Source organism: Pseudopodoces humilis, chromosome 3 (assembly GCF_049639895.1).
Source record: "Pseudopodoces humilis isolate 2021_Gansu_Grassland_sample_001 chromosome 3, ASM4963989v1, whole genome shotgun sequence".
NCBI lineage: Eukaryota > Metazoa > Chordata > Aves > Passeriformes > Paridae > Pseudopodoces > Pseudopodoces humilis.
The window spans coordinates 35741796-35755962 of NC_142202.1; the positions used below are offsets into that span (position 1 = coordinate 35741796).

General features: G+C 40.1%; 1 protein-coding gene across 1 annotated transcript in view; it reads left to right on the top strand.

Moving 5' to 3' along the window:
- LOC102104474 (visual pigment-like receptor peropsin) overlaps nucleotides 1-12230 on the top strand; it is a 30052-nt gene extending 17822 nt beyond the window's left edge. The window contains exons 3-6 of the mRNA XM_014255949.2: nucleotides 4570-4669; nucleotides 6017-6121; nucleotides 9010-9233; nucleotides 9883-12230. Coding sequence (XP_014111424.1) covers nucleotides 4570-4669; nucleotides 6017-6121; nucleotides 9010-9233; nucleotides 9883-10323 — 870 coding nt within the window. The 3' untranslated portion in view covers nucleotides 10324-12230. The remainder of the gene's footprint in view (nucleotides 1-4569; nucleotides 4670-6016; nucleotides 6122-9009; nucleotides 9234-9882) is intronic.
- Nucleotides 12231-14167: the final 1937 nt, after the last annotated feature.

Below are 14167 nucleotides of genomic sequence, written 5' to 3' on the forward strand. Positions count from 1 at the left end.
AACTTGACCTGCATATATTAATGGTGGCACTGAACAGACATTAACTATATAGTATAATTACATATCTGGACACAATATAGTCTAAATACTGCATTCATGTTTTTCTATCTTTAGAATATATCCCATCCACAGAAAGATTTAATCACTTTGTGGGTGCAAAATACTGAATGTCTGATGCTCTGACTTAATGGTTTAAACTCTCTAATCCTGTAGTGTATCGATTCTCATTGTTTATTATTATTATGTTTATTATTTCTCATTTATGATATATGGAGTGGCATTTGTGTCAGAGGCTTCTAATGGCTTGGGTAATGCCAGCACCTCTAAGCATAGCTACCCTTGAAGTCTACTGAGTCATTTTAAAAGGCAGAATGCAAGCATACCAGAGCAGTTTCTCATGAGCAAAAGATGTTGTGGGAACTGTAGTAAATCATAAGTCTCTTTCACCTCCTGTATTGTAGGAAAAATCTCAAGGAAACTATCTGAGTGCTTCAGGAACACTGTGGATTGTGAATTTTAAGTAGTCTTCTGTGAAGACTAATTTTGATTATTGAACTCAGTAGTTCTTCTAGAACCACATCATAGCATATTTGAGAGATAGGAGAATTATGTTGTCATCAAGCTCAAGTGGAATATTTTTGCATATACTTTAAACTTTAATAAATTTTTAAATTTAAAATAAAGTTTTTTAATTTTAAAATATCTATTTAAAGGTATCTACAATTGCTTTTACAAATGTGTTTCTTGAAGATTGATTTGTTTTGTTTTTTTTCTTGATGTTGAGTGAGGTTTATTGCCATTATCTATTTTACATTATGATCTCAGAATAATCTGATCTGTAGTAAAAAAAAAAAATAGTAATTCTGAGAAAGCTTATTGTGGCAACTTTAAGTATATACTGAGGGTAAATAATCCCTGTTTGAAGTTTATGTTTTTCTTTACATATTCATTATCTCATTTTCAATAGAAGAAAAATACAGGACACTGTGGTTCTGAAGGGAAACAAACAGACTTTGGGAAATTACAACAGATCTACCAGTTGGCCAGAGGAGGGAGTGAGGCAGTCTTTGTGGTTGATGAGATCAATGCTTTGGCCCAAAGTGAAATATAATAGCTATTTTGGCAATCTGCTTTTGTGCAATTAAACCTTGATTAATCCAATAATAAGAATTATACGTTATATTTTACTCTGCTTTAAATGAAGACAACCCTTATGAATCAGTAGGGATTCATAAGTATTAATGGTAATAAAAGTGAGGCACACCCAAGCTCACAGCTAAAAATTTCATAGTGCACTGGGGATTCCTAACTCTCCCTGTGTTGAAGCAAATGAATTTGCATGCAGTAAGAGCTCTATGTATTGTGGGTTGTAAATAGTGCTCCAAGAGCATTAATGAGATTTAAAGTCAGGCACAAGTACAAAGCAGAAAAAACTCACAATTTTTTCTTCAATTGTGTCTTAGCTTCCAGGCAGCATAAAGAGCACATTCCATGCATATCTATATAGCCAAGGGAGTAATGCTGGTAGAGCACTGAGAGAAAAGCTTCTAAAGTTGCTAATCTACTCCTGCTTCTTAATGGGCAAAAGGGTAAGCTGGTGCATTAAATTTACCATGCAATCAACTTTTTGTTTATGTCAGAATTCATTATTGCCTGTTAACACTGCTGCTATTTGATCATAATTAATAATTGGAAGGACAAAATTGCATTACACAAAAATGGAGGAAATATATCTGTGGAAGAAAGGAGCTAGCTGGGGGATAGAATAAGAGGAAAACCAGAACTGTGTAAGGGGAAGAGCATCAATCTTCCAAAGTAATTAAATGTTATTTATTATACTAGTATATAGTATACTTGGCTGTCATTCTATATATCTTTAAAGATGCAGAAAACTGAAATTATCACATATTTTTGTGACCTGCAGATATTAATTTCTGTCTGTAGAAATTGGGGCTATATTAAAGCAGTTTTTCTGTTGTTACCTACTTGGGTGCCTAGCAGTTGCCTTGCTACCTACAGTCAGTGTGTCTGTTCAAGAGCAGAAAAAGCAGCAGAGATCTTTCTTCCAAATCCAGTAGGTGTAAGCTTGAAGTAAGTTGGCTATATCTAGAGGAAGATCCTTGTTTTCTTCTGAAGACATATGTCTAAGTGACAATGACATGAAAGTGTTACAGCATTGACAAACTTCCTGGGAAGTGGTTTATGCATAGCAGGGCTCAAAAGCCACTTGTTGCCAATGAAAGTTTGGGACAAGAGTGGTCTGAGCATCATGTGCCCAAAGCAGCTCGTTGGATGGTCTCTCATGGTTAAATGTTCCAGATGCTGTGGCTCCTGTATGGGCTGTTCTTCAGCTTGTGAGCCACCGTTTTCCTCCTTTATTCATTTCTTCTGAGCCCTTGTCATCCCCAGAGCTTCCTCTACATGACATTCCTTCATGACATTTCCTGCTGTCACCAAGCCTGTGGCCAGCATGGCGGCAGTGACAGCTGCCCTGGGAGGCTACTGCCACTCAGTCATTTACAAACCATTTGGCTCTGGTAACATCTCTGGTGGTAGCTCCCACACCTGCAGAAGATCTGATGAAATGCTGGTTTGAAATGGTATGAAAATAAGATGTGGTGCTGACAATGGCTCAATGCTATGAACTATATTGATTTAGATAAAACTGCAATTTCTTTTAGCAAGGCACCACTCCAAAGAAAACATTTAGGCTTTTCTTTCTTACGGTGACAGCTTCATCTTAAAGGCCAAGAGTGTATTTTTAGACCCACCTTCTTCCCTTGTAGGTATGCTCAAAGGCTGTTTGAACCAGTCATAATTGTCTCTCTTTGGTCTGACATCAGGGAAGGAGGGTAGGAGAAAAACGGTTACGTCTGCCAGTGATAAAACAAACAGAACTATTTCAGAAAAACTGCCCTACTTTTAACATAGCTCTATGATACATGGTGAGAAGCGTGTTTTGCTCCTTTTGTATTCAATCTCATAGCTCTTTGGACTAACTTTCAAAGTGTTTATTTGCACCCTTGTTGAAATACTGCTTCCTTTCTAGTCTAAGAATTAATGCAATTCCTTAAGATTATGACCATTATGTTTTCTGCATCTATGAAGCAGTTAGAGCAAATGAAGAAGTGGCAGCTGTTTGCACCAGTAAGGCTAATGAAACGCAGAGCACATTTACATATCCAGACATTTCACCAACATCCACAGCACACGGAAGGCCAAATTCAGCCAAGTGCAGCTCCTAGCAAGTAGCTGAGACATCCAAGAAAGTCTGTTTTAAACATGATTGCGTTCATACAGCAAGCTGACTGTAACTGGAGCACAGGTGAGTGTAGATTGTTGTAGTAAGCCTTGCATGTGTTTAAAATGTGGTGGGTCTGTAAAAGTTGGCAGTAAGAAGTATGTAGAATCAATATGAGGGCAATGGTAGTAAGAAAAAGCACCAGTGAAAGAAGTGATGAAGCAGTCCTTTTTCTAACCCTTTACCCAATTTAATTTATACAATCTGCCAGGGTTTTAGCTTTAAGCCTGGATTAAAGCCCCAGATTCAGTGCTGGGATAAACTGAATTCCACAGGAGTTGTGCCATTCATACAAAGGCAGAGTTTGTTCCTGTAGAATAATGATGTGCTTTTCTGCCAATAATTTCAGTATTTCAATGCCTAGTTACAGTCCAGAGACTCTTGCTTAATATTCTTGCTCCACTAGGTGTAAAACTGGCACCTCCAAGAGCTCCTCTGCTCTGGACAGTTAATATATCATGGCAAGATTCCAAAAAATCAGGGACTGGCTGTCAGAATTTTGCCTGGATCATTTCTCAGCCATGCAGTGTTCCCTAGCAGATGGCTGCATCCAGGTCCACTAGAGCTGACAGAACTTCTCGGTTATACCCGGACATGAAGCTCACAGAGCTGTGCCTGTCCTGGGATGTGGCTGAGGCACTGATGCCAGCAGGAGCCACGGAGCTGCACGGCTCTGCCTGCATCACAGCAAGGGGATGAGGATCTGGGCTTCAGAAATAGCAGGCAGCCAGTAACACCAGACACTGAGTTGCAATCTACTGGATCCATTTAAGTTTGGGGGTCTTGGGTTGTGTTTATTTTTTTTTAAAAAAAAGGAAAAAAAATCTTTTCTCATTCAGCCCAGCCCTTCACCTCCTACATTCTTCCTTCTTTGGCCTCATATTTTAGGATCAGTTTGCATGTTTGTCCTGTATAAGCAGGGCAGCTGCATCTGGGGCAGTTTTGCCTGTTCAGGGCTTTTCTTCTTTCCAGTTCAAAGTTTTTCTCCTTCATTTAGCAAGTCATTTAAGGGAAGCAGAGATGCAAGGGTGTGCTTGCTTGCTTATTGTATGTACACGACAGAGGACTTATATAATTTTTGAACATTTACTTGCTCACTGATCCTATAGAAGATAACTGCACCTGACATTTTGTATTTCCTGGCTAGTTGTGTTTCTGGAAAAACTTTCGAGTTCATTAACATGAAAATGACAGGAGAAATTCCTGTGGTTCTTTTCCCCCTCAACTCTCTGCAGTTACAGAACATCCTGTACTGCTTTGTTTTTCAGGTTGATGGCTTCCTGACACTTCTCTTTGGCCTGGCTAGCATTAATACCCTTACAGTGATCAGTGTGACACGCTATATCAAGGGCTGCCATCCTGAGAGAGGTAAGGAATAAAGGCAGGTCTAGCTCTTGCCTTCACTGAACCTGGTGCAATTTCTCTCAGTCACTATTGTCAGGCAGGCTATATTAAATATAAATTAAACTCATTGAAAACCAGGACATAATACAGTAATTTACATTACAAACTTTTTCATTGAATCCTTTAGGGTTAACTCCAGTAAAAGCCAAATTATTACAAGTGCACTTGGGTCACCATGGGTAAATTCATCCTTGTGCCAAGGATTCCACAGGTACTGCTGACTCTCTGTAGTCCTCAAAATATTGCTCCTAAGCTATATACATTGCTGTCTGGATCTGGCTGAAAAAAAATCCATCTTCTGTGAGATGATATTTGAGAATTTTCAAGGATCAGATCAGATCAGAAAAATTTCAAGGATCAGATCAGTTTTCATGCCTTTGTTGCAAGTGGCTTGCACCATCTTTCAGGCAGGAACCTATCAATGTCTGCAGGGAAAGTATGTGTAAGTACATGGAATATATCAGACAAGTTTTTCTCTTTACTATAGCAACGAGGAGTATTTGCTGTGAAAAGAACTTCTGCAGGGAGGTAATTTCTTCCACAGAAAGTTCTTCTGTAGTTTGGTGTAATGATAGACATGTTGAAGTTAACTTTCAGCACAAACTGCTGCTGGAGCTGATAGAGTTTGTCTGTGATGTAATCCTACATCTTCTATTCACTGTATGTTAAGAAGTCATACTCAAAACCCACACTTCTCTTTTGTGAGGCTCTACCACATATCCATCTGATGGTGTGCATAATTTATGCTTGAATCTGAAGTAAATCTGAGCAAGAGCCCAGTATGTCACAGAAATTTTGAGGAAGAGAAATTGGTGGATGCCAAATATTTCCCACATAAATAAAGAAATAACCACAGTGCATGGCAACAGCAGGACAGATTGAATCTTTTGTATTGAATGGTTAATACAGTCTGAGCAATTTTCTCCTTTCTAGCAGGGAAAAACCTTGAAGTGAATAAGAAAATCCCCTGCATTTAGATTTATCTTGTTCATTTCTATGTAAAATACAAGTCTTCCCTGCATTTTACAGAATTGCAAAGCATAAGTCTAACATAGAATTCTCTAATTCCCCAGTGCTCAACAAACTCATTGTCTCCTGCTTAAAGAAAATTAATTTCCACTCTTCAATGGTAACACAGGTCCAACATGCTTTCAAAATGAAACTTCTCTTATGAATATGCATTTTTGTATCTTTGGTTTTTTTTAATAGCTGTGTTTTACTTATTAGCTGGTGGTATTGAAGTGCATTTGGATTTCAGAGATATGTTTGCCTTTCCAAGTACTGTTTTCTGACCCAAGCATGCCATTGCAGGTCACTGCATCAGCAACAGCAGCATGTCGGTGGCTCTGGTTCTCATTTGGGTGGCAGCTTTCTTCTGGTCCGCAGCTCCACTGCTTGGCTGGGGCAGTTATACAGGTAACAAGTATCTTTCATTGTAGTTACTTGGCAGCTCTCCACTTAACAAAGATACTTACCTTTCTTTCTTGCTGTTTGTGATAAACCAGACCAATTATGAGTGGAACTGAGAAAATCATTCATCGTGCGTGACGTAGGCGCAGAGTGTTGCCTGCCTTGGTATCAGCTATAAAGAGATTGGGTTTAAGATATCACAGGAAAAACTTGGACTAAGTGCATATTGCCTATGGAAAAAGAGAGGCCAGAAATACTTGGCATGGTTAAGCAGTGGGATGAGGAAAACTATCTAAAGACATCCTTCAAAAACTGACAAGTTTAGGAAACTAGCAAAGAACACAAGTTCCAGCAAGTTAAACCTGAAAATATAATAAGACAAGCCAGAAAGATGTGGCAAAATGATTTGTTGAAAATATGAAAACTTACATATCAAAGGAACTCAAAGGTGTTGGAAAGTCTGTCAGTCTGAGAAAGAATTAGGGTGGAAGATAAGGCCATATCAAAAAAGGAGCATGAGGGAAAAAAGGAAAAACTTTGTATAGTGAACACTGCAGAAATTCAGTGGCTAAGGCATGTGACAGACCAGAAAATTTCTTCATGGGGGAAAGATGGAGAAATTGCCTCAATTTAAGCCTGTAAGAATTCAACAAAAAAAGTATTTAGGAACAAATGGTAATGATACAGAAGTCCCAACAACTGAAATTTTGTGACTGACATTGTCCAGTAGTTGCCTGTCTGGATCTCTGCACTCTTTGAGAAGTCATGAAATCTATGAAAACTTAGTGAAGCAGCTCTGTGCATATATTCTCTTACTTACTAAGTACATAAGCTGTGAGGTACCTCTGGACCCTTGAAGTAGGGATGTGAGAAAAGCAGCTATTCCTGTGTTTGGTTAAATGTTCTATTCTTCACAAACCAAAATACTCTCAAGATATTAGGCTCAATGGACCTTTGGTTTGAGGCAAATTCAAACTGTTAGACTGTCTGAATTTTATGTCATATTTTTGCACTCTGGCCATGTCATAAACTTGGTTGGCTTGGACTGGTAATTTTCTGTGTATCTTCTAGTGATCTGTGTTCTTTTTACATTAATCTACCAGCTCTTCATTTATAGGGGGACTTCTGATGTCTGATTTTGGCCTTCAACTGGAGCCAGGGACTTTTTGGGCAACACTACTTTGTCAGAACATTCAAGTGCCTCCATGCACCCTGTTAGAATTCAATTCCTTGACAGTGGTTTTCAAGACTGCTTCTAGGAATGCTTTCCCCTGCTGAGGCTCACAGCAATTTCGGGTTCCTGGGCTGTCCCTAAGCACACCTCCAGTGAGGGCACCCACAGAGATGTGGAAGCCCAGCTGCAGCAAGTCCAGCAGCAGGCACCAGCAGACCACAGCACATTACAGCTGGCTGCCTCGGGCCTTTCACCACTACACAGTATCTTCAGTGGCCCCCCAGGCCCCCACTGATTTTTGGGAAAGCCACTTATTTGTGTCCCTGTGGAAGGGGAAACATAGGTCTGAATTCTGACTTGCAGAAAATCTGATGGATTTTCTTTTCCTGTCATCTGGAGGCTGGTTTCATTTTTCAGGCAAAAGATTTCAAAAGCAGAAACACAGAATTAAGCCAGATTTTATGGTTATATTTTTGAATCTTGAGGTCTACTGACGAAAGAGACAAAGGAGAAAAAAATCTATTTCTATTACAGAACACATTCAGACAGCAACATCTAGAGCTTTTGGTGATAAAAATACCAAGCTCTTTTTGATGAGAATCACAAAAAAGATTTTAAGCTTTTGCTCATTTAATTCCTCCTGTTTAAATTTCCTATCACCTGTGAGGAATTAAGGGAATTTTTTTCCTTCAAAATTACTGCTTGATGTTAGGGAGAGATTTGCTGCTAAATCATGTAATTGTCACCTATATTGTGTCTCCAGGACCTGTTAATACTTGACTTACCTAATTTTGATTCATGTTTCATTTATTTGTAATTTGTTGCCGTAGCTGTCAGAAAAAAACCCCAGCTTTTTTCACTTAAAAAGAAAAATATGCGATTCACAGTCTATAAAAAAACCTCTAAAGTCGTAGATCTCAAGTTTTCTGTGGGGTTATCTTTGCAAACACATCAGGGGGCCTAAAGAAGTCAACTGTTATTCATAAAAGTGCTCAAGCCAGAGACTACATGTTATTTCCACTGTCTTTTCCTTAAGCCCCTGATCCGCTAGTGTCTCACTAGTGGCAGACCCTGCAATCTGCCTGACTTAATTTTTAAAAGTCTGCATCTCTGTGTTGCAGGACTGTGTGTTTCCCATTTATTGAAAGGTCTTTTATCTTTCTAGGTATTTATATGTTTTATCTTCTCATAATCTTAATCATTAGCTGTAATTTAGTCTCATGGCTCTCACTGCAGTAGAAGTTCCATTACCTCAAGGAGACTCAATGTTTTTATTTCCTGTTTAGTTATGTAAGTAACTTTTTACATTTGGCATATTGTCTATGGAATTCCTTGTTATGCTGTTACAGTGCTCATCCTAGGAAGTTACTATGTAGAGTATTATGACAAATAAGAGTACATATCACTCAAGGATATAAAACCTTTTTTTTAATGAAGCGTCACAGTTTCCTATCCTGAAACAATTGTTTCTGCATTTTGGATTTACACTGGCAGTACAAACTCAACAGAATGATAATACCCATTAAAATTTGTTACACTCTAAATGGTCTTGAAAAATTGTTTATGTAGGAAGTAATGTCATGTCTCATTAAACCAGAAAGATCGTTCCATTCCGTAGTGGAATGGCAGAAGAAAAATACATCATTTTAACTAATAAATCAATTGCTCAAAAGCAGATAAATATTCTAAAAATGCTAACCAACAAATTCTTGCTTTCCAGATCGCATGTATGGCACATGTGAGATAGACTGGGCAAAAGCCAACTTCTCCACAATCTATAAGTCCTACATCGTCTCCATTTTTATCTGCTGTTTTTTCTTACCTGTCACAGTCATGGTCTTCTCATATGTATCAATCATCAACACTGTCAAACTGAGCCATGCATTGACAGGACTGGGTGATCCCACAGACAGACAGAGGAGAATAGAGCGGGACGTCACCAGGGTGAGTTTGGGTTTCATACCTGGTGGGATTCATCTCAATGAAATCTATCTTTCCAAAAATTAATCTCAACTAGAACAGAAGAGAACAAAGCCAATCAATTGCATTTCCTTTCTTTATAACTCCAGTGACAGAGTTTGAAGTCAGTGAAGAATATGAGGTTTGTTTAAAATTTCTACTGCATCAATTGGTTAATATTGATGTTGCATCACATTTGAAAAATAATCTAAATATAACTGGAGTGGGCTATATAGCACAAACCCAAAAGATTTGGTTTGGCATATGCTCTTTTCTTTCATAAGTTACACTGAGCATACTCAGAATTTAGAGTGGAGATTTCAGTTTACTCACTGTTTAGTCTACCTGAAACCCACTGTGTTCATATAAACATATGGGAATGTAGCTATTTTCATTCCGTTAGATGAGGCATTTCTCAACCACACCACCATGCCAAAATTCAGTATGCAGCTCCTAGGTCTGCCTGTCTGCATCAAAGCAAACCATTTGCTTGCCCATATTCTCCTATACCCTCAGGGCAATCCAGACCTTTCCCTCCCAGCCAAGTGTCCAAGATATTATTCTCAGTGTTTTGCTCCTGCGATGTAGTCTTACAAAATAGATTTAAGATTATTCTTCTTCTTCTGTCTTTTAGGTTTCTATTGTCATTTGCACAGCCTTCATTATTGCATGGTCACCATATGCTGTCATCTCTATATGGTCTGCCTATGGTCACCCTGTGCCCAACCTTACCAGCATCCTTGCCAGTTTGTTTGCTAAGTCTGCTAGCTTCTACAATCCCATCATCTACTTTGGAATGAGCTCCAAATTTCGAAGGGACATTTTCATCTTGTTCCATTGTGCCAAGGAAGTCAAGGACCCTGTGAAGCTCAAACGTTTCAAAAACCTCAAACCAAAGCAGCCACAGCCTTCTCAGAAAGAAGAGAAGTATGCACCAGAAATGCACCCCGCACCAAGCCCTGATTCCGGGGTGGGAAGCCCAACCAACACCCCACCTCCAGCAAACAGGGAAGTGTATTTTGGTATTCTTGATACACCATCCAATAACCCCAATATTGAATGTGATAGATTGTAAGTTTTGTGGCTGCTTAATACACACATACACACTTTGTGTTCAGGAAGACCCTCTACAGAGCAGTGCTTGAGTAATTTACTAATTCCCATTCCATCTGTTTCTTGCTATAGCACTGATGACAATACAACTCAAGCAAATCAGATGGTAAAGAGATATTTTCCTTTTATGTAGGTACAAAATGCTCCAAAGAACATTAAAATGTGGGCAGCACACCCAGTGCCAGAAACACTTGATTTTCACATTCATGCAGGAAAAGAAAGACCGACTTCAGGAGAGCAGGTATTAGCTAACAAAATTAACTAATATGTTCCTATCCAAATTTTACCAATTCTGAGCTACATTTCCAAGTATGTCTTTTGCTCTTTAACAGTCACAGCAATAGATGATTGTTTTAACTCTGTGCTACTTCACAGCCACGGCTGTAGGAGAAGACGGGCCTTGCTGAGATTGCTGCTACAGCTCCAAAGGCTGCAAGGTGGCAGAAAAGCCACGTTCCCCTGCAGGGTACCCAGGTGTGCCCCCCATAGGGCCCCACAGGCACCTCATGGGAGTATGTCTGATCATAGGATCAGATAATACTTTGTGCTGGAAGGAATCTTATAGATCATCTTGCTTCAACCCCCTTGCCATGGGCAGGGACACCTTCCACTGGACCAGGTCGCTCAGAGCCCCATCCAACCTGGCCTTGAATGCTTCCATGGATGGAGCACCCACAGCTTCCCTGGGCAACTTGTTGCAGTGTCTCATCACCCTCAGAGTAAAGAATTTCTTCCTAATATCTAATCTAAACCTACTGTCTTTCAGTTTAAAGTCTTTTCCCTTTGTCCTATCACTTGTAAAAAGTCCCTGTCCATCATTCTTGTAGGCTCCCCTTTTGTACTGGAAGGCTGCTGTAAGGTTTTCCCAAACCTCCTTCAGACTAAACAGCCCCGGCTCTCAGCCTATCTTCATGGATCACCTTCATAGGCCATCTTCTGATGGCCTGTGTCTGACTCTGTGTGTGTCTATGCAAGGACCAGGAGTTGTAATACATTGAAAATACTAGCCTGGTATATTCTAGTCACTGTAGTCTGAGCAGTGTCTTCATATTTTCCTCATTGGTTTGCAGAATTATTTCCACCCCCACCCACATTCCTGTTGAGCAGGGCCTGGCTGTGGCATTCTGATTCAGGAAAGTTGGCCTTTGATTTTACTGATCTGTCTCCAAACTGTTTTTCTACCTTCCTCTGAAGGTGGAGCAAGAGATGTACAGGTAATGAAACCAAAACTGACTTAGGTTTTAAGAGTACTGATGAGGTGTGGCATCAGAGCTATTTACAAAATATAATCCAACACTTCACTTTTGCTTCTAAAGGAAGTGTTGTTACCTGCCTATGGGTAAAAAGTTACTTTTTTTTTGTAAACCCAACCAAGTAGCAACTAAGGCTAATGATTTAAATAGCTATACTGTAGGCCTAAATCAGTTGCCAGACTAACAGATGTTACACTATCCAATTATATCACCAAGTTTATTTTACAGAATTAAAATGAGGAGTTATGTTTTTGTAATTCCTCATCCTGTAAATTAACTACATAATCAAAGACTTCTTTTAAAATGTCTCTGTGTTAGCCATGGAAATAGTGGGTTCATTTAGCGCCAATGGCAACTTAAACAGGGGAAAAATAAGGGAAAAAATAAAAAATAAAAAACCAGCAACATTCTCTGCTAACCTCTACTGCTTACAGACTTTTGAAATCTTGCTGTCTGGGTGTGCTGAAATATAGTTGTTCTGCAAAAATATGCTCTTCCAGATGTGTTTCTTGGGAAAGTTACTAAGGGAGTCCACCTCCATTTCCCCCATTACTCTATTTGTTTTGAGAAAATCACCTGTGTTTTGAAGTTAAGAACAAATAAACATTATAAGCAACACTGGGCAACTGTGCTTTCTTTCATGGACACAGATCTGAAATAAAGAGTATTTATTTCTGTGGAAAATTTTGAGATATGGATGCTATTTCATTACCATAAATAATTAAAAGCAAATAAGTAAGTAGTTTGCTTCCAGATAAAAGTGTATGCTGTAGCTGCAGAAATAGATGAAATTGTCTAGTGCAAAATCCTGTAGCAGCTGGATAAAGCCAGACTGGGCTAACCAAAGCTAGTACACTGTTTTGAAAGCTTCTAAGTGTAGCACAAAATCCACCTTAGTAACCATGATGGACTGAGACTCCTCACTGCTGAAAGTGCTTGGGTTTTCCTCCACAGACAGGCAGCAGTGCTGTGCAGCCCCATGACATTCCCAGAGACACCTGCAGCCACAGGTGTGCCAGACACCTGCCCAGAGGCATTCTGTGGCCTTAGGTGCCAGCCTGGTTTGTCATCTGTATTTCTGCTAATTTACAGAAACCTAGAGAAAATTGCAAAAATGCTGTTGATCTGCAGGATTCAGACACGGACATAGAAAGATGTGGAACAGGAAAAGAGGAAGGCAGAGCACAGGACCATTTCCACAACTATCCCCAAGCTCCAGACGAAAACTCTAATAGCTCATACACCATTGAGCACATATGCTGAGGTTAGACTGGATGAAGAGGAGGGAGTACAAAATAAGCCAGAATGGGAGCAGAGTCAAAATATAAAAGGGGGGAAACCAGATAAGCAGGGGAGCAAGAGGGCGAAAGTCTAAGGATGCATACCTGTTGAAAGGCAACTAGAAACAGACAACACAGAAAAAGCCTTTACTGGATGGCCCAAGACCTCTCTCCTGCAAGGCCAACACAACAACAAGTCCGTCGTGGATACATGGTGATACCACAGGATGGCACAGCTGTAGAGCAGAGCAGCTGGTTTCACAGGTTTCACAAGGTGTCTTTGCAGGCACCAGTCTGTGCCCCAGGTTCAGTAACAGCAGGAGCACACTTGTCACTAAAGTTACTCAGGCAAAAAAGCTTCCAGCCCTAAAGCATCAGTGCCCTGTGGCTGCACCCACAACACCAGCAAGTGGCTAAAGGCAGAAAAAAGGTCCAGAATCCATTACTGGAGTGCATGTACATGATGAACACACATCAGCATTTTAAGTGTGGGAATCAACACAAATACATTTGTAAAACACTTTTCCTGTGTTCTGGATTTCCTCCCCTTGTCTCAGGTCCCTCAGGTGCCTAAACAAGGCTGGCCCCTGCTGCTGCATCATCTACAACCTGCTGAGCCAATGCTGCCACTCAGAAAGGAGCAAAGAGCTCGGTAAGTTGAGACAGGCAGCAAGGAGTAAGTATGCTGAAGAGGGGTTTCATGATTTTTACTTAGCAAGAATGAAGTATGAACAATATAGAGAGTCCCAGTCAAATCACTTCTCCCCATAACCTTTGCTGCTCCTCACAGCCTCAGATTTTCCTTTCCAGCTGATGATTTTTAGCAGCAGAGGTGTGAGAAGGCTGTTGTCCTGACTGGTATTCTGGTGGCAAGGAGTCTTCTCTGGAAAATTGCAGGTTTGAATGTTCTCCATCTGAGATGGTCTTACAAGGGAGGACCTACTCGCCTTGATGAAGCTACCTTCTCCCAAAGTTTTCTGTTTAGCAGCACTGTATTTTTACATTTTAATACCAAAAGCTGGTAGGTATACCAGAGGCAGGGCAATATGTCATATCTCCGTGACACAGGACATCCACCCCAGTGCTGGCACTTCCCATTTTGTGAAGGCACAGAGCAGGCATGGACTGCATGGACCGCATAACAGGACCTAATTCTTCCACTGTCTCAGCCATGGGCCTATTTCAATGTTGTCTGTGTTGAATGGCTTAGTGCCAGCCTGCACAAATGAGATCTCATGTCTATTGCTAGTATCCAAATGGTCTCTTGTCATTA